We start from the raw sequence: 22,949 nt of genomic DNA, 5'->3' as shown, positions 1-22,949 counted from the left end.
CAAGTATGTCCTTCCCCTGCTCAGAACCCTCCAGTGGCTTCCCATGTCAAGTAAAAGCCAAAGACTTTACAATGGTCTGCAAAACTCCTCATGATCTGACTCTCCTCTTCCTTGTATTTTCTTTTATTCGTTTTTATGTATTTTTAATTTTTATTTTCTTTAGAGACAGGGTATCAATTTGCTACCCAGGTTGGACTGCAATGGTGTGATCATAGCTCACTATAACCTCGAACTCCTGGGCGCAAGTCATCCTCCTGCCTCAGCCTCCTGAGCAGCTGGGACTATGAGCATGCACTATCATGCCCAACTAATTAAAAAAATATATTTTTGTAGAGATAGGGTCTCCCCATGCTTCCTAGGCTAATCTTAAATTTCTGGCCTCAAGCAATCCTCCTGCGCTGGCCTCCCAAAGCACTAGGATTACAGGTGCGAGTCACTGCACACAGCTGTGCTTTCCTTTCTCACCTGTCACCTGCTCTTTGCCAAGCTCACTCCCATCTGCGAATACTCTTGCTCCCTTAAAGGGATTGGTTAATTTTTGTACCTGGTGTTGTCACCTTTAGAGGGAGTTGCTGAATCCAGAGTGACAATTTTAGGCAAAACCAAGTGGAAATATGACTATTAAATGTATGCTCCCAAATCCCTTACACTTGGCTGAGTTGAACTAAGAGTTTGTGTATGTGTGTGTGTGTGTGTGTGTGTGTGTGTGTGTGTTCATGGACTGCAGAGTACAAGGGGAAAGAGAAAGTCCTCTACGGAAGAAGGCATCACAAGCAGAAGCAAGTCTAGAGCCAAGAGAACGGTCTTGGACCAAGAAGTCCTCCCAAACCTTCTTTTGCACATCCCCAATTTTAGCCTCTGGGTAATGACAGTGGGTTCAGGAATTATAAAGGAAAAAGCCAGACAGCATGGTGGGAAAATGCTGCACAAGATGTGAGAGGGCATGGTCTGCCCCAGCCCTGCCACCTACCACCTGCGTGACCTTGGACAAGTCACATCTCCTACCTAGATCTTGATTTTCCCATTGGCGAAGCTGGAGGTTTGGACGGAACAATTGCTATGGTTTCTTCCCACTCCAAATTGCTAATATGCTAACACCTTTGAAAACAAGCAGTCTTGGTGCTGGCTAACAACTTGAGGAATGCAACACTGAAAAGGTGTGTCCAATGGTGCAAAATCAAACCCTACTTTAGATGAACATTCTTAACAGGAAAAAAAAAAAAACCACCTTTGGTTTTTTGCCTGCTTACACAACTCCAGGACTTTGCATTCTTGAATCTCATTAGCTCCCACACCAACCCTGGGCATCATCCTCCCATTTCATAGGAGGAGGAACTGAAACTTGAAGAAGAAAAGTCACCGCTTAAGGTGACCCAGAGCCAGAGCCTGCCTGGCCCTTAAGAATAAGCCATTTAAAGACATTTGCAGGAAATCCTTATTCTGTTTTGAGATCCTTCTTCCCCCAATTTATCACTTGATAAATTTGGATTGTTGTTACATACTACAATTTCTAAGAGGAGGATATACTTGCATTGTCTTAAAATTCTCTTAAAATGTATTTCTTTATGCATATGCCCACTAATATGCATAATTCTATATAAATACAAAAATCATCTGATCATGTACATACTTTTCTAAACATACTTTTTTTTGCTCCCTCTTTGCTTGGCTCTCTCTCTTTCTCCTTCTTCTCACTTCAGCATCCCTTCTCCTCAGATAACCCATGTAACAGTTGAGGGTGTAGCCTGCCAAATTTCCCTCCATTTCACTCAACCCTGCACAGACCCACGTGTACATAGACATATGGGGATGTCAGTGTTCCCTTTACAAAACGGCATCACATAAGACATGTTTTCCTGTGTCTCACTTTTCTCACTCAATAATACATCCTGGGAATTGCTCCAAGTCATCTGGTATATATTTAATTCATTATTTTTGATGGCTGAAAAATATTCCCTGGTGTAGATATAAGGAAATGTTTTTTGATAGACATAATTATAGGATCACCAAAATGTGGGCCCTGCACACTTACACAAAGCTCTGGCTTTGGAAGGATACGCAGCGGTCTGCTCCTGCTAGAAAGCGGGGAAGGTGTCCAGCCAGAGTAAAAGCAAAAGCAGAGAAAAATGAGCAGAAAGAAGTGATACATATTCAAAACTATGTATAAGCACACATCTGTGAACATTGTGTATTAGAAAAATGCCAGAGAGAATGGGGTCACCAAGATGCTAATCATGGTGGCCACCTCTGATGTGCAGGGCTGTAGGGAATTTTTACTTTCTTTTACATACGTTTCTGTATTATTTGAATTTTTATCGTTGTGTATTAGATATGCTACGGGATAAACAATAAAGGTGTTTTCAGTTAAAAAATAAGGTCTTTTTGTATGACCTTTCACCCAAATCCTGAGGCTATTAGTGATGAATGAGAACTGGTCAGGAAGGTCAACAGCACACTGCAAAAGAGGGATCAGAATGGAAATAGCTGTGAGATGGACATTTGGAGTTATTGTGTATATGAGATATTGAGATTAAATTCACTTGTAATTCATGGAACTCCAAATATGGCCAACATGGTGGCAGGAAAGGAATTGTGGGTGTTACACACAGTGTTAAGCAAGTGGTTTTATGATACAGAATGTAGGTGCCTTCTAGAATGAGGCCATGTGAATTGTCACCACGATAAACATGCCTGCAAAGTCCCCCTTCTGGACAAAGGTGGTATTTCTGCAGGCGACAGGTTTTTCATCCAGCAGAGACCACGGGCTTGAGAACTGCAGGTGACAGGTTTTCATCTAGCAGAGACCACAGGCTTGAGAACTGCAGACAGTCGGGGGTGAGCTAGGGCATGACTTCAGAGAGCTCCTAGGCTGACACCCCTGCCATCGTCCCTCTACCCTAGACCCTATAGAGCATCCAGCGCTCCTCCCAAAGGGCAGCGTGAAGCACAAGGAGGCGATGGGTAACTGTTGGAGGCCACACATTTGACCATGTGACAGCGCCAGTATCCAGGGGCCTGGACCCCCTGCAACCCCTTCACTTCAGGAAGAGCCCCTTCCCCACAGATATCTTTTCCTCCTCCTCCAGCCCTGGTGACAACCAACGACAGGCTGCATTCCTGAGACTGGAGGGAAAGATGCTTCAATCAAGAGAGGCTTCTTCTTCCGCAGGATGGAAAATTCTTCAACTCGGGCCCAGGACTGTGGGGCAGGAAGCTTATAGCTGGGCCTTTGCCTTCCTTTCCTCCTAAGACAGGAAGGTGCCAGGTGGTGCTAAGAACTCTCTCTCGGCCAACATTGTGGGTTTAAGGGTAATGTGAAGGTGACTATTTTATTTTATTTTGTTTTGTTTATTTTGGGAGGTTTGCAGAGGAGCAGTATCAGCAGACATAGTCTTTGTGGATGGGAGGTAGTACTGAGCCACGGAAAGGGCTTAGGCCTGGCCCTGACTTGCTCAGTGAGTCATTCACTTTTCTGGGATAGTCTCCCAGCTGTCAAGTTCTCATCAGTACTGGTCCTACCAGCCACATAGAGCAACTCCTACAGGATTGACTGTACTTGAGCTGGGCTTTCTTTAAAAGAGCAGCAAATAATGCCATAGCTCAAGAGGGAAGTTGCTATGAACAGAGTTGTATCTCCCCAAATTTATACGTTGAAGCTGGAATCCCCAATGCATTGGTATTTGGAGATGGGGGACTTTAAGAGATAATTAGGTTTAGATAAGGTCATGAGGATGGGGCCCTCGTGATGGAATTAGTGCCCTTACACAAAGAGGAAGAGAAACCAGAGCTCTCTCTCTCTGCCACGTAAGGACACAGAGAGAAGGTGGCCGTGTGCAGGACAGAAAGAGAGTCCTCCCAGAACTCCACCATGCTAGAACCCTGATCTGAGACTTCCAGCTTCCAAAGCTGTGAGAAATAGCTTTCTGTTGTTTAAGCCACCCACTCTCTGATATTTTGTTATGGCAGTCTAAGCAGAGGTCAGAACCTCTTCTGCCAAATTCCCAAGTAGTTGCTTGGTCTGGGGGAGCCAAATCCAGGGAGCTGCAGGTTGGACAAATGTGGCTTTGGGAAGCTTGGGCTTCTGAGGGCCAGAGCCCATAGTCAAGGGCTCTGCCTGGGTCCAGCCTGGCTGCTGCTTCTGTGCAGACAGGGGCTACCTTTCCCTGTGCAGCGAAGGCTCTAGGGTGTGGTATGAGCAGGGCCAGCCCCAGGGAGAGGTGCAGATATGGGAGGGTCCACAGTGGTTCTGGCCCTGTGAGCTGTGTACTCAGCTTTCACTTACCCTTTGGCAAGCCTTGACCTTGGATTCCCCTTTCCACCCTCCCCTGGCTCCTTCTCAGTACCTCTCCTGCCTTCCAGAGCCTCAGGGCTCTTCCTGGCTTCCAGCTTGGTTACCAAAGGGTTTTAATTAGACAAATTGATGACTGTGACTATGTTGCCTGGGTAACTAAGACCCTTAATCTTCCAGAAATGCCTGAGTCTCCAGAAGGCTCTGATGGGAGAATGCAAAGCCCCTTATCTGGGGTACTGTGAGGCAGATGGACCATTGGATTACCCTAGCTTGTCTCTGGTCCCTACTCTGCCCACATGGTTGGTGGGTTTTCACTATGACCGTGTAAACAGCAGGCTTCAAAACTGCGTTTTTTTGTCATTTTAGATTGAGGGAAGGGGAAGGCAAGGAAAGTCTCTGCTCTCTGGCACTGTTTGACTTTCTCAGTATCCTTCCAAGGACGCATTCCTGGATTCAAAGACTAGATGCACCCTAGGTCATCTGGCCTACTCCCCTGCCTCTGACAGTAGATGCACAATCCAGATAGCTTCAGAACCATACAGCTGTCTCTTCCCTTCCTGCCTTCTAGGTCTCCTGAATGGGGTAATCTTGACCTTGAAGAAGACACCTCATCATACCCTGCTCTCTTGCCCATGGTCTAGCTCAGTCCCTGCCCCATGCTGAGGGAGTGGTGCTTCCTTGGGGAGAGGCTCAGTACATACACATTGCCATACTCCATCTCGGTGATGGTGATGGTCTTGACATGCCAGACAAGTTCCCTCTTGGGGATGAACCGGTCTTCCCTGGCCAGGTGGCCCACGCAGAGGGAGGCAATGTCCCCCAAGTAGATGCTGTCAAACTCAAACGTGTCTGTGGTCCCCCTGCAGGAAACAAAAGTGTGGTCCATGAGCTGCCTTTGCCCACTGAAGCAGGTAAGCATTTGTCAGGGGCCTGCTGCATTCCAAGCACTGGGCCAGGGAACAGGGATGGGATGGCAAGCAGGACCTCATGGCAGTCTTGGGGGCTTTGAGGGGTTCAGTTCAGTTTGGGACCAAGACAATCACAATGAAAAAGCCCCACTAGCTGCCTGGCGTCAGCACAAAAGAATGGTGACACCGTTATGCAGATGGAGATGGGGAGGGTGGTGAGACTTGGAGAGCAGAGGGAAGAAGGGAAGGGAAGAGTCCCCTGAAACAGACATGTCTTAGCAAAGTCACGGGTGGGAATAGTGGGGTGTGGAGGTGCAGATATTTCTGGGGGAATGCTGGCTTGGGTGAAGTTTGGGTTCAGGGAGGGAAAAGGTAATGGAGAAGGTAGGGGTGCAGGCAGTCTGTGGGGGTCTGTAAGTGCGAGTCTAAGGTGTCCAGACTTCATCCTGATGTAGAGATTTGAAGAAAAGGTTGTTATAAATGGAATGTCTGTGCCCCAGTTCCCCCAAATGTATATGCTGAAACCTATTCTCCAGTGTGATGGTATTTGGAGGTAGGGCCTTTAAGAGGTGATGGGGTCATGAGAGCTGAGCCCTCATGAATGAGATTCACGCCCTTATAAAAGGGGCCCCATAGAGCTCCTTCCCCCTTCTGCCATGTGAGGACACAGTGAGAAGATGGCTGGCTATGAACCAGGAGGCGGGCCCTCACCAGACACCAGATTTGCTGTGCCTTGGTCCTGACTCCCAGCCTCTAGAACTGTGAGAAATACATTTCTGTTGTTTCTAAGTTACCGGTCTGAGGTATTCTGTTATAGCAGTCAGAATGGACTAAGAGAAAGATGTAGCAGAGTTAATGGGGAGGTGGAGGCTGTCTCAGCAGTCCCGGAGAGAGTGAAGAGATGAAGTGGGCATCTGAGCAGTTCAGAGGTGACTCTGATAGAAGGAGGTGTGGTCCTTGTCTATGCAGACATGGGGCAACGTTTACAGTGAGTAGCACTGTCCAGCCACGGGGTGGGCTCCCATTAAATGCAGTCCCATGCTTTCCATTTCACCATTGCCTGTTTAGCCCCTGGGGGCTTGCACAGGATTGGCACACAGTAGGTGCTCAGTAAGTACTTGCTGGTTAGGCCCATTTGTGTACCTATGGCTCCCATCCAAGAGGGAGATTCTTGGGGTCCTCCCTTACCTACCCAACCCCAACCACTTCCCATGGGCCTCCCCTTCCTACTTCCTAAAGGCCCGCTGCCTAGAAGAATTTTCCACGAGAAACTCTTTGGATCGGTTCTTCCTGCCCTCCAGGATGAGCCAGACGTTCTCCCTGGTTTCGCCTCCATTGCCCGTTTCTATGATGATCTCGTAGGCTGTAATGGAGGAGGTGGGGTAGGGTCAGCACAGGGGAAGCAGTGCCCATCATCAGGGCGGGAGCAAGAGGGCCATGGCCTCCAGTCCTTCATTTGATCTTAGGCTACAGCCTGGGGATGAGGGAGGCAGGTTAAAATCACCACGATTGAGGCGCTGTAGGTAGAATCTGCCTGGATTCTGGGGCTACAGCGAATGCCCTCATTTTATTTATAGTAGCAATCTCTTTGCAGGCAAATATGGGAGCCACTGGGAATGCAGCAGGAGGTGGGGTTGAACATTCAGCTACAGGGCCGAGATGCAAAATGGAGATTGGTGCTGAGAAGGCAGAAGAAGTGGGGCCCAGTGCAAAAGCAAAGGGGAAAGACCCAGGCAGGCAAAGCCCCCATGAAGACCCTTGCACTTGCTCCAGCAAGCAGCCTCGCTCGCATCTTGTCTCGGTGTCACCCCATCTCACCCTGCTACTCGCTCAATCGTGTCTGCACTGGCGTGCACTCCTCCAACATTGGTTAAGTAGGTATCAAGTGCCAGGACTGGACTAGACCCTGGGTGACACTAGAACTCAATCTCTAGCCCCAGACACAAACACAGACTGTACCATATGACAGAATGTGATAGATAACCCTGCAAAAAAGAGCCAAAGTACCGTGGGGTAAGAGGAAAACCTTGCTCCCCATTTCCTCTCCCACCTCGTGTTCTAGTACTTTCTCTCTTTCTTACTCCAGCCACTCTGCCTCCTAGCTGCACCCAGAGCACTTAGGTGTGCTCCTCCCTAGAGCTCTGCAATGCTGTCCTTCTGCCTGGAGTCCTTCCCTCTTTCCCTCTCCCTCCCCTACCCATAGTGGCTTGGCTTACTGACTCACCTCCTTCTTATCCTTACTCAAAAGTCATGTCTCAGAGATGTCTATCCAACCATCCTAATTAAAATTGCAACCTGATCCCCCTAAGCCAAGATACTGAGGGAGTGTGGCATGTGAGCCAGGCTAACTCCCCAGGGACCAGACCAGGGATGGAACTGGCACCCTGGAGGACACAGTAAGTGTCTGGCTCAAGTGTCCCCAGACATAGACCCCTTGCCACAGTACCTGAATGACTGATGGTCTGGGATACTGGATCCAAAGGGGTAGCTCTGTTTCTGTGCCTTTATCTCAGAGACATGATAAAAATAATGAAGAGGAGAGATGGCCATGTCTGTGGCTCAAGGTAGGACCAATCCAAGCCCCTCAGCCACCCTTTTGCCTTTGTAACTTTTCTCAAGGAGAAGTCTCTGCTACCTGAAACAAGTAGAGTGAATCTAGGCAAAGAGACAGGCAGCCTCTGATAGAGGAAGAGATCCATAGAGAGTTCATCCTTCTGCAGTAGGGAGGGGTTCTGCAGCCCAGGGCAGATTCCAGCCCAGAGACCCAAAGCCATCCCAGCAAGGGAAGTTATACCACTGCCTTCTGCTTTCCCATGGGAGGTGATGGTCTGTTCTGCAAACAGGTACTGGTGAATTCAAAGAGGGATCCTGGGTGTGGTTAGGGAAATGGTTTGTCAGCATCAGTGAGGGAGGCAGGAAGCACTGGGAACCTGCATATCACCGCGATGGACTCAAGTAGGAGGTATGAGAGATGATGTGGGTGGGGTGTCCTACATGGATTGAAATGAATTCTTTCCTAGTAGTCCTAAGGATAAGGTAGAGAAGTAAGGTTTGTAAGCAAGGACATTTAGGTAGATTAGAAACACATGTTGCTAGTCACATCGGTGGTCTTTTGAGACGAAGTTTCAATCAGCATATTTTCACCTTGCTTTCTTTCCCACACGAAGCAGCTTGATAAAAATGTAGAAGGCATGATTCTCAAGTTGGTTCAAGGTTGCTGGGAAGGAACAGATGAAAGAGGATCAGGAACTTGAACATTCAGGGCAGGTAAAAGTGATGAGCCCCATCTAACAGATCTCCCATGGGGCCAGCACACCCAAGGACAAGCCCTACTGGAGAAAGGCTCTCGGTAGTCATGCAAAGAAAGAGGCACATGGAAGTCACTAGCATAAAGGGGCCACCAGCAAAGCTACTGTGGGCTTAGGAGGCATGGGTCTTAGTTTGAAAGGCAAGACAGGAGACGAGCGAGCAGATCCCCCTTGAAATCTTGCCTTCATCCTGGGCATGGCATCTGCAGGGGGCAACGAATGAGTGATACAGGTTGTACCGAGAGGGAAAGGGGCAGGATGCAGGGAAGATTCAATGTCACATTGTTCAAGGAGCTGCAGAATAAACAGATGTTTAGTCTCGAGACAAGAACTACAGGGGCATGTGATGGCCATGGAGGAATGCTAGGAGCATAGTTGGGCTTCTAGTGGGCATTTGGATTTTACTGTCTTATGTTTCAGGACCATCGTTTATGCTGAGGAGCTCCTACCATGTAGGTTGGATGGAGCTGAGAGTCCTGGGCCTGGCCAATCAGAATCCTCCCCAGGGAAATGCTCTCTTCCCTTCCATGGAAGCTATTAAGCTGGAATGGTGTGGGATTGGAGCTGCGAGCAGCCAACTTCCACAATGGAGAGAGTCTGTACTAAAACAAAGTTGACACATGGGAGGAAACAGAGTTGAGAGGAGAAGAGAGAAAGAGACATACTGAGACCACGGGAGCCTCTGGAGACAGCCAAGTCTCGGCTAGAGCCACCCAAGACTTCCAAGTTCTGGGAGCCAATATATTCCCTTTTGCTAGAGCCAGCTTAGGATTGGGTTTCAGGTACATACAACCAAAAGTCCTGACCATTCCTGAAATTTTCTGTTTGACTCCATTGGGACTACCAAAGGATGGATGCTTCAATAACATAAATATGAAGGTGGATTTTCTAGCTGAACTGTCTGGTGAAGCAAGCAGTGACTGTTCCATCCCTGCAGAGCTGGCCTGCAAGCTGGACTGTATTTCGGCTGGAAGTGTTGCAGGTACGGCTGACTGGGCAGCCTTAAAAGGCTTCAAGAGTGGGAGCATAGGGAGTGGGAGGGGCTGCAGAGAGGAAGACATTGGCCCTGCCAGAGGATGTCCCAGAGAGAGATGTTTTTGTCCTTCCAGGTGTGTGTGGTGTGTGTGTGTGTGCATGTGTACACAAGCGTGCATATGATCTTACTGTCCTGGCCTTACCCTGGATTAATTACAATAGAATCTCTGGGAATGGGACCCAGACATTGGTATTATTTAAAGATTGCCAATGGTTTTCAGCTTTGGCTGCACATTGGAACCACCTGCAGAGGCAGATGCTTGCAGAGCACAAGAAGCAGCTTCTAGAATTGCCAACAAGAGTTGGGGATGAAGGTAGAGAACAGGAGGCTAAATGAGATGGAGAAATCAATTAGTCTGGAGTACCAGCCAGGCCTAATAAGGACAAGACATTCTGGGGCGGTGCAGTGGGCCTTTGATGTGTCATGTAACTTTTCTGGGTTTTTGTTTGCCTTATCCATGATACAGAGGTGTGAATTTGCACCCCCTCTATTTCATGGGGTGGGAGTAGGATTGCAAAGACCTATTAAGAACATGGGTATGGAATGCTTTCACCCCATAAAGCTCTGTTCAAGTACAAGAGGGTTTTGTCCTCACACACTGAGTGTCCAGAAATGCCTTGGGGTCAGTGATGTCAGAATGTAAGTGCCATGAGGGCAGGGTCTCTGTTTTATTGATTGGTGGGTCCCCAGAAGTCAGATTAGGGCCTGGCCCTTGTGGGTGCCCAATAAGAGTTTGTCACATGGTTAAATGAAGGTAGCTGAGGTTAAATGAAGGATGCCTCAAGCTGCATCCACGACTGCCTCCAGGGTGAACCTCCATCTGAGGACACAGGTGTGGCTGCCTGTCCCCTCACGGGCAGCCCAGATGGCATCACTCTTCTCTCTGCAACCTCCCAGTAAAGACAGATTGATTCAGGCCCTCTCCTGGCTATGTGTCCCTGCCCTTTGGTCTCCAGCATGCACACATCCTTCTGGAACTGACAGAAGGGTCACCTCCCCTCTACAGTCTCCCTGCCAACCCAAATCTCACAGATTTTAGCAGGGGTTTGGCAGGGAATCTGTGAAGGAGACTCAGTGATTATGCTCCAAGACTTACAACTGTCTACTTCCCTGGACACCAATAGCCTGAGGAATCTCTATTGCTCATCATGGCACTTGTGTAAGGTGCTTAAGGTTTCCTCGAACTAGATTGTGAGGCTGTAAGGACAAGGACTGCATTTTCTTCCATTCACTGAGCACTTGAGCACCTACTGATCCCCAAGGCCTGCAGAGCTGCAGAGGGCTACATACATGAGTGATGCTACCCTTAACTTGTGGGAGCTTTTGGATATATTGAGAGACTAACGAATGTGAAAAGGTCAATACAAATAAACTAGAGGTCACAAAGCCATATGCATTATTCATAGCATCTAAAATAAAACTGGGCACCCAGTAACTTCTTAGGAGTGCAATTACACAAGTTCGGAGTCTACCTTCTGAATTGGGGCAGGAATCCTCATACAGAAATTCTCGATAAATGGGTGCTTGGCCCTTGTTTGAATATTCCCAGGGACATAGTGCTCACTACCTCTCAAGGCAGCTAATCTCATCATTGGGCAGTTTGGATGGCATGGTAGAGATGAGTGTGGGTGAGTGGCCTCCTTTCCGTAGTCTACAGTGGTCCCCTGGAAGGGGCTGCCCAGCCAGGGACTACATTTCCCAGGTGCCCTTGCATCTGGTGGTGCCGCATGACTAGTTCCCACTAATAGGATGTGAGTTCTATTAGAGGAGTGTGCCTTCTCCATGCTCTTTTCCCATCTGCAAGAAATATGGAAGCCACATGTTAGAAATGACTGAGATAGAGACAGAAGGACCTTGGGTCCCTAAATCACTCCGTGGAAGACCTCCCACCAAACACACATACTGGACTGGGTATTATAGGAGTGAAAAATGTTTTGTTGTGTGAAGACACTGAGATTTAGGGGCTTGCCTCTTACTGAAGCTAGTGCTGCCTTAATAACTAAGATTGGAAAAATCCATTTCTTACATCAGGCTCTGCCTTTGACAAGCCTCTTCCAATCTGTTGGGCCCAGACCCTGGCATCTGTGAGAGGCACATCTCCCTCAGCTTTGATGGCCATCCCCTCAGGATCAATTACTCTTCCCCTTTAAATATCCCCTGAGGAAGGGACAAAAGGAAAGCTGCTGCTGGAGATACTGGCTTCCCCTGCATTCTGTTTCTAGGAAGTGTTGATTAGGCAGCTGTTGCCACAGGCATCAGTTGGATGATGTCCATGTTATAAAAATAAACCAGAGAGGACTCCACACCAAACCACCCAGCTCAGCCTTCAGGTCAGGGTCAGCTTGTCCCCAGTGGGTTTTCCTGCTACCTAATTAGTCCCTGTGATTCTGAGCCATGAGCTGGCATCAGTGTTTCTTAGCAGTTCCAGTTTCACCAAACAGCATTTAGGATGTTTCCTCATGCATCTCTCCATATTATTCCCTGCATCGGGCACCTGACCCCCCTCCAGCTGGAACAGTGTCTTCTTATTCCAGCACCATTCCCTGCCTCCCTCCTGAGCCAATGCTGTCCCCCACATACTGGTCTCTTCCAGCTCATCATGGATCTTGTTGTTGGCACAGGCAAAGTCGCGGACCGTCTGCCCGTCGCCCTCACTCTTGGAGAGCCAGCAGTCGCACTGGAAGCGGAAGGTCTCGTCGCGGGAGTTGTCCTTCACGTCGACATAGCTCAGATGCCAGCCAGGAAATATCCCTGTGGAAAAGACACCATGGGGGCTGGAAGCTGGACGTGCCTTCCCTCCCCTTTCAGACTTCTACATCCCCACAACCCACTGGCTGTGTGGCCCTGGACAAGTTATCTGTCCTCTTTGGGCCTTGATCTTCTTGTTGATAAAGTGAGGGGTTGGGTTAAGTGGTCTCAGAGGTTTCCTCCAGCACAGAGGATATAATTTTCTGCAAAGCCCTTAACTTGGGGTTCATGAACCCTAGAGGATCTGTGTATGGAACTTAAGCAGTCCATGACCCCAAGAAATTGTGCTGTAATTATACATGAACATTTTACCAGGGAGAGAGCTCATAGCTTTCAGTAGATGTATAATTGAGATCTCTGACCCAAAATAGAACTTTCTGGAGCTCACCAAGATGAAGGATGACTTCTATTACTTCCTGACACCAGTATTTACCTAGTCCATGCCCATTATCCTTCCAGAATTAGTTCAGGTGTCAACTCCTCCAAGAAGCCTTCCCTGATGTCCCCTGATCACCTGCTAGGCCTGCATCAGGTGTTCTCCATGCTCCTATAGCCCCCTGCATCTGCTGTGGCCACACTCTGTCCACCTTGTGTTGTCAGTATTTACATGTGTCTCATCCTCCAGGCCATGAGCTCTTGAAGGCGGGGAGTAGGTCTTACTTGTTTTCATTTCTCGCATGCCTAGCAAAATGACTGGCAAGTAGAAGTTGCTCAATGAATGCTGAATGAATTAATGTGTCATGACTTGGCTAAGCTGTTCAACAATCATAGAACAAATCCAAAGCTGCTATTTCTTTTGGGTATGTTGCTAATATTGAACACATAGCTGCCCTTGTTATAATTGGCAGGGCTTCCCTCGGAAGTGTGCCCACCATAGCACAGCTATCAAATGTGAATTGATGTGCACTTGCCTGCACGGTGTAAATAGCATGCATGTGACAGCTGCATGCTCTTTATACCATGCACTGGTTCAGTTACTCTCTTCTCTTCAAAGTCCTTGAGAACCCTTACAACTAAAGGACCCCAGGCAGGAGGAAATCCCAGTGGTTTGGCAGGTTACTTGCTGCTCATTATATGTCCACAAGGAAACTCCAAGAGTCTTAAACACAAAGAGACACAAAAAGATAGACACAAACTTGCAGCCACCCAGATCACAGGGGACACATGTTAAGGCTTAGCAGGGAATACACATTGGCAGTCCTAGTATAGCATCATTCCAGGTTGAAAAAGTACTTCTTATGTTTTGTAAACACAGGTCTTCACTGAAGTGGAAAACAGCACCAATAGAGTTAAGCTAAATTTTAAAACACTTCTGTTGAGTTAAACAGTGAAGTTATTTATTTATTTATGAGACGGAGTTTCACCCTTGTTGCCCAGGCTGGAGTGCAATGGCGTGATCTTGGCTCCCTGCAACCTCCGCCTCCCAGGTTCAAGCAATTCTCCTGCCTCAGCCTCCCGAGTAGCTGGGATTACAGGCATGCACCACCACACTTGGCTAATCTTGTATTTTTATTAGGGACAGGGTTTCTCCATGTTGGTCAGGCTGGTCTCGAACTCCCGAACTCAGGTGATCCACCTGCCTCAGCCTCCCAAAGTGCTGGGATTATAGGCGTGAGCCACCGCGCCTGGTGGTAAGTTATTTTAACAATAAATTTGTTTTTTTAACTCAATTAATCTTTCAATTTTTCTACATTAGGGCCAATTCCACCTGTAAGTTTGCAAAATGGCTGCTTTCTGAGATGCTTCCTGATAGTGTCATGAAGATGAGACCTTCTGCCTCAAGTGCGACTGCTGGCTGTTGAAGATTAAACTACTTAGCAAGCCTCAATGCATTCAGTCTGGAAATGAGGCAGAGGCGACCTGCTGAAGCAGTGCTCAAACACTTCTGAAGTGGAATATAGGAAGGAAGAGACAGGTAAAGAGGAAGGCAGAGAAAAAGGTGACAAGTTGTTGATTTTACTGGAAGGTGTCCAGGTGGAAGAGACTTTTTGTCCTCCTCCCACTGTTCATCTTCACTGTGTGCGTGTATGTGACAGAAGACACACACACACACAGATTCTACTATCCAGCTCTTATACAGTTTTGTTGCTACAGACCTCTGGAGTGGGGCCCAGGCATCATTAATCATTAAGGCTCTCCAGGTGATCCCAATGTGTAGCCAAGGCTAAGAGCTCCCAGGCGAGGTCAATGCTGCTGGTCCTAGAGCAACACCTTGAGAACTACTGATTCAATGTATCAGGACCAGAGTCAGAGAGGTCTTTCTACAGAATCACAGCAATAGGAAATCAATGGGAAGTTTGAACATGTGATTGCAGGCGTGAGTGTGAGCATGAGTATGCTAGTGGAGGAGGATGGCATTACCTGGAGACGTGGGCCATCACGAGATTGTTTCTGTTGCTGGAATGCACCACTTATCATGCTCTATACCCTACACAGTTTTCACTACACAATTACACTTCCCGGGCTCCAGCCAGAATGGTGACAGAGAAAATCAGTGAGCTAAGGGGAAGGGTGGATTCTGGGATGGCTTTACCTTTATCCACATATAGTTCATTGCTCCCACTGCATGGAGGAAGACAACCAGAGTAGGAGCCTGTCTGGCCTGGGTTGCCCTGGTGCTCAGTGGCAGGTTGCCTCTCTTCCCACTGTGGCCCCCTTCCACCCCATCCTCTCAAAAATTGGCATTGTCTGACCCCATCCACAATTTTCAAATTAGAATTCTTCAAAGAAACTCCTTCCATGAGCTTTGTGCCTGCTGCTCACTTAATTGCCCTGTTTTGGAAATTTTGGGTGTGATTGACAGGGATCTTACCATGACTTTCTCCCACTAAGAACCTATCAAACATGCAACTGGGAATAGGTGGCTCTGGCAGGCTGATGTCATGTGTCTGGTTTTTGCTGATGATGACAGCAGGATAGTAGATGGGTAGATGGATTCACAGGTACAGCATGGCTAACTGAGTGGCCAGCACTAGCTGCATGGTGGATATCCTACTTGGCCTTAGCGGATGTATTAGTCTGTTCTCATGCTGCTGTGAAGAAATACCCAAGACTGGGTAATTTATAAAGAGGTTTAATTGACTCACGGTTCTGCATGGCTAGGGAGGCCTCAGGAAACTTACAATTGTGGCAGAAGGCAACTCTTCACAAGGTGGCAAGAGAGAGAATGATTGCCAAGTGAAGGGGGAAGCCCCTAATGAAACCATCAGATCTTGTGAGAACTCGCTCACTATCACAAGAACAGCACGGGGGAAACCGCCCCCACAATGCAATTATCTCCCCCTGGTCTCGCCTTTGACACCTGGAGATTACTAAGATTCAAGGTGAGATTTGGGTGGGGACACAGAGCCAAACCAAATCAGTAGACCAAGAAGGAACCATCTGAAATTGACAAAGAATCCATTACTTTAAAAAGTCTCCTTTTTAGGGTTCTGCTTTATTTTTTTACACAGAAGTAACAAACACTCCACACTATTTGACACCTTTTACTCGCAGACAAATTGTATCAAAATATAAATACAGAGTCATTCTTTTTCATAGTTGCCTGGTATTTCATTGAATGCACGTATCACCAAATTATTTATCTTGTCCTTGTTGATGGGAAATTAGTTGGTATCCAGACTAGTACTTCTATACACAATGCTATAATATCCTTCCAAAAGCATCATAGTAATTTTTTAAAATCATAAATCAGATTTTGTCACTTCTCCATATAAAACCCTCCAATGGCTTCTCATCACTGTCAGAATAAAATGCAAACTGCTCACCAAGGACTATTAGGATTGACATGATCTGGTCCTTTTCCACTCCTCTGATTTTATTTCATACTACTCACAACTTCACTTACTCTGTTCCACCTACACTGGCCTTCTTTTTATCCCTTGATATATGAAGCCCTCTCTTTTCTTAGAAACTTTGCATCTACCATTCTGTCTGTTTGGAACTATATTCCCCAGGCTCTGAATGTGAACACCATCTCATCACTGAGGTGTCAGATCAAATATTCTGTCTTTGAGAAAGACTTTGTTAACAACCCTATTTGCAGAAGCTTCCTAATCCCCAATTACTTGCTGTCAATCATGACATGCCCACTTCACAATCTGAAATAAGTTTGTTTTTGTTTTCTCATATATTGTATAGTTTCTCTTCTTCCACTATGTTGTAAGCCCCTTGAGAACAGGAGCCTTTTGTAACCTATCCACCTCTATATTTCAATGCCTAGAACAGTGCTTGGCATATTATTAAATAAGTGTTTATTGCATGCATTGGTGTGCACCATTATTGAATAGGGAAGAATGGCTCTAATGGTGAAGTTTTAAGAGTGGATGGGAAAAAGAATTCAAAGCCCTAGCAGTGAGTGGTGGCCTGTCCTAGTAGAATTGATTATTTTGTCCCACAGTTTTGAAAGTTTACTTTAAGAAAAAGGCTTAGAAACTGTGCAGTGTGAGGTCTCAATCTTTTCAGGCAAGAGATGGCAGTCTCTGGATGGGAGTGAGACTGGCAGCTGCTCCCTAGAGTTTATCATGCCATCTCTGCCTGTGGTTCCCCAGTGGCTTTCCACATCTGATGGGACAAAAGGGCCCAACTCTGTGTTTATATATTTAGGGCCTTCTTTAGCCTGACTCCAGTCACCTTATCTCTCACCTCAATAAGGAAGAGCCCTTTTACAAATCCCCTAGCCCAGTGAAATGGATTTAAGCGTCCCTTTGGCATTTCCTCACTCCTCATTATGGCACCCAGCTTTCCCTTGCCTTAAATACCTGCCTATTGTCCTCTGGACAATTTAGACCTCACTTTCTCTGCAATGTCCTCCAAAATCCCCGGGCTCTCAGCGTTTTTTGCTTGTCCATTCTCTTGGCCACGAGCACAGACATCTTGAGAAATCTCCGCTATTCAGGTCATGACTATGCCCTAACTTTTGTGGCTGGTTTTATGTGTATGCCTGACTTCTCTAGTGAGATTTTAGGGAATGAGAATCATATCTTAGGAGCTCTTAATTGTATCACAGTGGTATAGACTTAGCATTCAATAAACATAGAATTGATCAATGATTTTTACTTTCTAAAGTGAACTGTCAATTCTTTGCTCCAGCACAAACCACTAAAAATTCTTCTCAGGTAGGCAGATAATTTTCTTCACCAAGCAACTCAATTCTTGACAATAATCTTTGGCAAGCTAAGGATTCATCTAGGTAGCTCACATTTCTTCAGTAAGATCAATAAATGGTTTGAAGTAAGATATGGAACCATCACAGAGCCCTAGCTGTGGATGAATATGAGAATCTAGCTATTATTTTTCCACAAACACTTTTTCACATACATTATCTAAGAGGCCACCCAGAGCAACACTCTGGGATCTGGCAGATCAGGTTGCAGTCTCAGCATATCCACCAAACTGAACACATTATATCCCCATGCCTCAGTATCCTCACTTGTACAATGTGGGGATTGAAATAGATGATTTCTGAGGTTCTTTACATTAGGCTGGTTCAAAAGTCACTGTGGTTTTGGCAAAACTGCAATTACTTTTGCACCAACCTAATATTTCTATGAATTTATATTTTTCTTTCTTTCTTTTTCTTTTTTTTTTTTTGAGACGGAGTCTCGCTCTGTCGTCCAGGCTGGAGTGCAGTGGCACGATCTCAGCTCACTGCAAGCTCCGCCTCCCGGGTTCACGCCATTCTCCTGCCTCAGACTCCCGAGTAGCTGGGACTACAGGCGCCCGCCACTGCGCCCCGCTTTTTTTTTTTTTGTATTTTTAGTAGAGACGGGGTTTCACCGTGGTCTCAATCTCCTGACCTCGTGATCCGCCCGCCTCGGCCTCCCAAAGTGCTGAGATTACAGGCGTGAGCCACCGCCCCCTGCCATGAATTTATATTTTTCAAAAGAAAACACATAAATTCTTTCCTTCCTCAGAGCTTAATTTAACCAAAGAAGGCATGAAGAACAAGATAAATTAAAAATAAATACTCTGGTTATAATTTGTTCAGTATTATAAAAGCTATCTGGGTAATTGGAATTATGGAGAATTAATCATTTGTCTTGATTTTCCTCTATGAACTATATTTTATGGTAATCAAATAGCCTGAGGGACTTTTTTTAACAGAAAAATTCTAGCTACTAAATGAATAAGAAATGAAAGAATTAGAAAATCACCATTTGTAACCCTAATTGATCATCACTGGATGAGTCCATTAGATGAAGAGTTATGAGGAAACTTTATAGTGGAGTAATCAGGCTGGCAGTCCCTGTATCCACTATTCAATGTTAGCACCAATGATAATGGGACTTCTGTGTACTTCATATTACATCGATAAACAGTATTTCCTCAATACATTGTATTCCTCACAGACTTAGTATACAGTACTGAGGAAATTTATATATTTTCCATATACTCCATATACAATATTAAGAAAATTTACATATTACATAGTATTGGGAAAATTCACCATGGAGTGGAAATTGAACGATACAAATAAATCATTGTTAAGTATGATAATGGTGGTGTAATTTTGTAAGAAACTGTTCATTTAAAAAAGAGATCAGCCTGACCAACATGGTGAAACCCTGTCTCTACTAAAAATACAAACATTAGCCAGGTGTGGTGATGCACACCTGTAATCCCAGCTACTCAGGAGGCTAAGGCAGGAGAATCGCTTGAACCCGGGAGGTGGAGGTTGCAGTGAGCCGAGATGGTGCCACTGCACTCCAGCCTGGGTGACAGAGTCCAGACTCCATCAGTAAATAAATAAATAAATAAATGGAAACACACTATGTTTGGGGTGACATGATATGAAGTATAGGATTTGATTTTATATCCCCCAGCAACCAAAAAGAAAAAATAAAAAAAGTATGAAAAATACAGCTGATGTGACAAATTTCAATAGTTCAAATTTGATAGTTCAATAATCAATAACTGATTCAATTGCGAATCAATAATTCATAATTCTTGAACTTGGGTGATGGCTATGTGGAAGTTTATTACACCATTCTCTTCACTTTTGTGCATGTTTAAAATTTTTCACTAAAAAAGAACTATTGAATAGACAAAAATGGTTGAAAGGTAGATTCAGAGGAAGAGAAGATTGCTATGCTTTAACTAAGCATTTGTCACTTGACTTATATGGTATTTGTTCAGAAATCCCCATCTTTATTGTAGAAGACTCTCAAACAAAATATATTTTTCCTCGTACATGTCTATGCAAGGGAAGTATAAAGTATCTGGAAAAAAATTAAAATAAACATAAAAAGTGTGGCATAGAGAGAGTCTAAGGACATGTTTAGCCATCTTAGCTTGTATTAACATTTAAACTTCCATCTCTGGAGGAGAAAGTTACCATTAAAAGGAAATTGGACACAAAACCTGTACTTCTCTGTCCCTCTTCTGAACCTAGTATCTCAACCACATGGGCTCAATATGGATACAGAAAGGCCAGTCACAGTGGCTCATGCCTGTAATCCCAGCACTTTGGGAGGCCGAGGCGGATGGATCACTTGAGGTCAGGAGTTTGAGGCAAGCATGGCCAAAATGATGAAACCCTGCCTTTACTAAAAATACAAAAATTAGCCGGGTGTGGTGGCACACGCCTGTAATCCCAGCTACTCTGGAGGCTGAGATAGAAGAATCACTTGAACCAGGGAGGCAGAGGTTTCAGTGAGCAGAGATGGCCCCACTGCACTCCAGCCTGGGTGACAGAGTGAGACTCTGTCTCAAAAATAAAATAAAAAAAAATAAGGATACAGAAATCTCCCTTTTCTTGATGAGCCTGAAGACCTACCAGTGATATTATCCTGGTTTCAGACCCAATGTCTGCTGAAGGGGAGGAGGGCCACTTCTTTGCCTACAAGGGGAAGAGGATCACATCAATGACTCAGGATTTCTTTAAACCCAAGAGCCATTATGGGTCCAAGGCAATCAGATAGTTTTTGGCTATCCAAAGTGGTGGTGGGGTGGGGTGTCAAGCTCTTTGGAGAGGCTGGCATCTGAACAACAATAGTAGCAACTAGTCACAAGGTTGGAGTGGTTTAGAGCTGTCCACGGTGCTGAACCTGCCTCTGTCAGATTTTGACCATGAGGAGATGGAAGGAATTGGCTGGAGTCACGTTTTTGTATAGTAGAAAAATGCATAAGGAAAACTAAGAAAGTCTGGATATGTGTGCAATTAGTGTCTTGGAGGAGGGGCAGCTGGCATTGGAGGACTTAGCCATGAGTCTGAGTTTCATGGCCAGGACTCAACTTTTTAAAAAACCACTAAAGCACAAGGAACACTGATTCTGGGGAAAACTGAGTTCCCTATAATTGAAGCATAAAAAGTCAGGGAAGGGTCTGAAAGAGAAGTATAACTATAATTAAATTTTACAAAAATATATTAAGTCCTTATTATATTATAGGCAATGTGATAGGCATTAGGGAAAGAACATGAACAAGATAATGGTACCTGTGGAGCTAATGCTCAAGTAAAAGAGACAGAATACACATGTAGTTACAAATAGGTCGACTGTTCTGGGAGTGGGCTCAAGCAAGGTAGGGCAATAGGAAGAACTTTCAGTGAGGAAGTGAGAACATAAGAGAGCTTCTAAACCACAGACAGGCAGATATAATTATGGCAGGATGCACGGTGGGAGTTAGGTCACAAGGCAGAAGTCACAAGGCAGAGGTCTCAGTGGTTGGAATTAAGTGACAATTGCAGAGTGGGATCACAAACTAATCTACAATGCCTTTCAGTTCTGGGTTTCCCCTCTTTTTCACGCCTAGGGTAATAATTGGTTTCTGTGCCCCAAGTTATTACCAAACTAATTTCAGGGCTGTTGAGACCCCAGTTGTAAAAGGAGCAATGCCTTTGCTAAACAGATCACTACTTGACACCAACTTTAGTGTTAGGACTCTGGGCCACCCAGCCTTGCTATGCCTTAAGCTGCTGCAGTTAAACCCTGCTGACTCTAGGCTCTCAGATGGGACTGCACTCTGATTTGGTGAGTTTTATCCTGGTCCAGTGGCCTTGAATATTTTCCACCCAGTAGCAAATCCTGAGGCAGATTGTTTATATTGAGACCCTAGCGAAGTCTTTACTGTTCCCCAGAAGGTTCTTCCCTACCATATTATTTTCCTAGGCCACCAAAAAAATTACCACAAACTTGGTGCCTCAAAATAACAGAAATTTATTCTTTCAGAGTTCTGGAGCCCAGAAGTCTGCAGTCAAGGTGTCGGCAGGTCAATTCTGTCTCTGAATGCTCTAGAGAAGAATCCTTCCTTGTGTCTTCCTAGCTTTGGTGGCTCCCAACAATCCTTGGTGTTCCTCAGCTTGCCACTGCTATCTCCAGCTCCAATCTCTGCCTCCATCTTCACATGCTCTTGTTTCGGCATCTTTCCATGTTCTCTCATCTTTTTATAAAGACACAAGTCATCATTGATTTAGGGCCCATTCTAAATCCATGGTGATCTCATCTCAAGATTCTTAACTAAGTCTATCTGCAAAGACCATATTTCTAAATATTATCACTTTCTGAGGTTCTTGGTGAAGAAGAATTTGGTGGGTGGGGAACACTATTTCACCCATGACACCTACCCTTGGATAATTACAAATGCTTTAACAAGTGTGTCTGATATAATTGCTGCATCTAGAAACCCCTCATTCACTTACAGGGGAGAAAGACATATCTGTGGAAGTCTAGAAAAGGATAGAATTCTGGACCCATCTATTTAGGATCCAGAAGCTGCTACAAGCTGATGTTCAACATTAATTTACTTATTCATATAATTGTTAAATATCTACTAAGTGCCAGGCATTAGGCATATAAATGTGAATCAAAGTTTCTAGCCTTGAGAGACTCAAAAGTCTGCCAATTATGACTGGCAAGACAATTACAGTTCAGCATTGTGAGTGCTAGATAGAGAGGTATGAGCAGAGAGGTTTAGGAGCACAGAGTAAGGAGCATCTAACTTCATTTGGGATAATCAGGGAGCTTTATGGAGAAGGTGGTATTAATCTGGACTTTGAAGGATGCATAACAATTCAGCAGGGGAAGGGAATTGCAGGTGCAAAGTTATCTCTTGGGTATCTATGAATGTCTGTTAGCTTGGGCAAAAGATGTAAGTTACTTCATGCAAGGTGAAATTTAAATAAGGGCTGGAATGAAAGTTTAGAGATCTAGGAAAAAAGAAGAGAGAGAATAACAAAGAAAATCTTTTGAATGAAAATAACTAATCTTAGGGAGAGCCTAGTTTCTGAAAACTTGAATGTACCATGCCATTCTTTGAATGTGTCAGAATAGTCAGGAATAAAGACAATTCCACATTACAAAAAGGATCAGAGAGCAGAGAGAGTGAGGCTAGGTGAAAAAGATTTCCTGACTTCGTGTGGTGTGTGTGGGGGGGGGGGGGGGGAGGAAACAATGAGGAGCATTTTTGTCTAACAAACATAAATCCACAAATTACAGAAAGCTGTTCATCTCCCCCTCCTTTCTCCCTGTTACATAGAGTGGCTTAAATATTTGGTTGTACAATGACATTTTTAAGAAAGGGATTCTAGAAATTTGCTAGGGAGAAATAAACATTTTAAATATTTTGAATTGCTTTGCTATTTGGAAGCAAACGAGGCCTCATGTTTCCTCTATTAAATTTATGTCCAGGAAACTATGGAGTAGGGAATTGACACACCA

At 45.4% G+C, this 22,949-nt stretch overlaps 1 protein-coding gene across 4 annotated transcripts in view; it reads right to left on the bottom strand.

Annotated features, from left to right (window-relative positions):
- Nucleotides 1-22,949, bottom strand: part of LOXHD1 (lipoxygenase homology PLAT domains 1) — a 197,232-nt gene that overhangs the window by 1,269 nt on the left and 173,014 nt on the right. For all 4 annotated transcript variants that reach the window (XM_032151710.2, XM_058438393.1, XM_058438392.1 and 1 more), the window contains 3 exons: nt 12,124-12,294; nt 6,430-6,562; nt 4,993-5,151 (listed from right to left, as the gene is read on the bottom strand). In XM_032151710.2, coding sequence (XP_032007601.1) covers nt 4,993-5,151; nt 6,430-6,562; nt 12,124-12,294 — 463 coding nt within the window. The remainder of the gene's footprint in view (nt 1-4,992; nt 5,152-6,429; nt 6,563-12,123; nt 12,295-22,949) is intronic.

Source organism: Hylobates moloch, unplaced genomic scaffold (assembly GCF_009828535.3).
Source record: "Hylobates moloch isolate HMO894 unplaced genomic scaffold, HMol_V3 SCAFFOLD_5, whole genome shotgun sequence".
In the NCBI taxonomy this organism is placed as follows: Eukaryota; Metazoa; Chordata; class Mammalia; order Primates; family Hylobatidae; genus Hylobates; species Hylobates moloch.
Note: the sequence above shows the minus strand (reverse complement) of the source record. Positions and strands in the feature narration are given on the sequence as shown.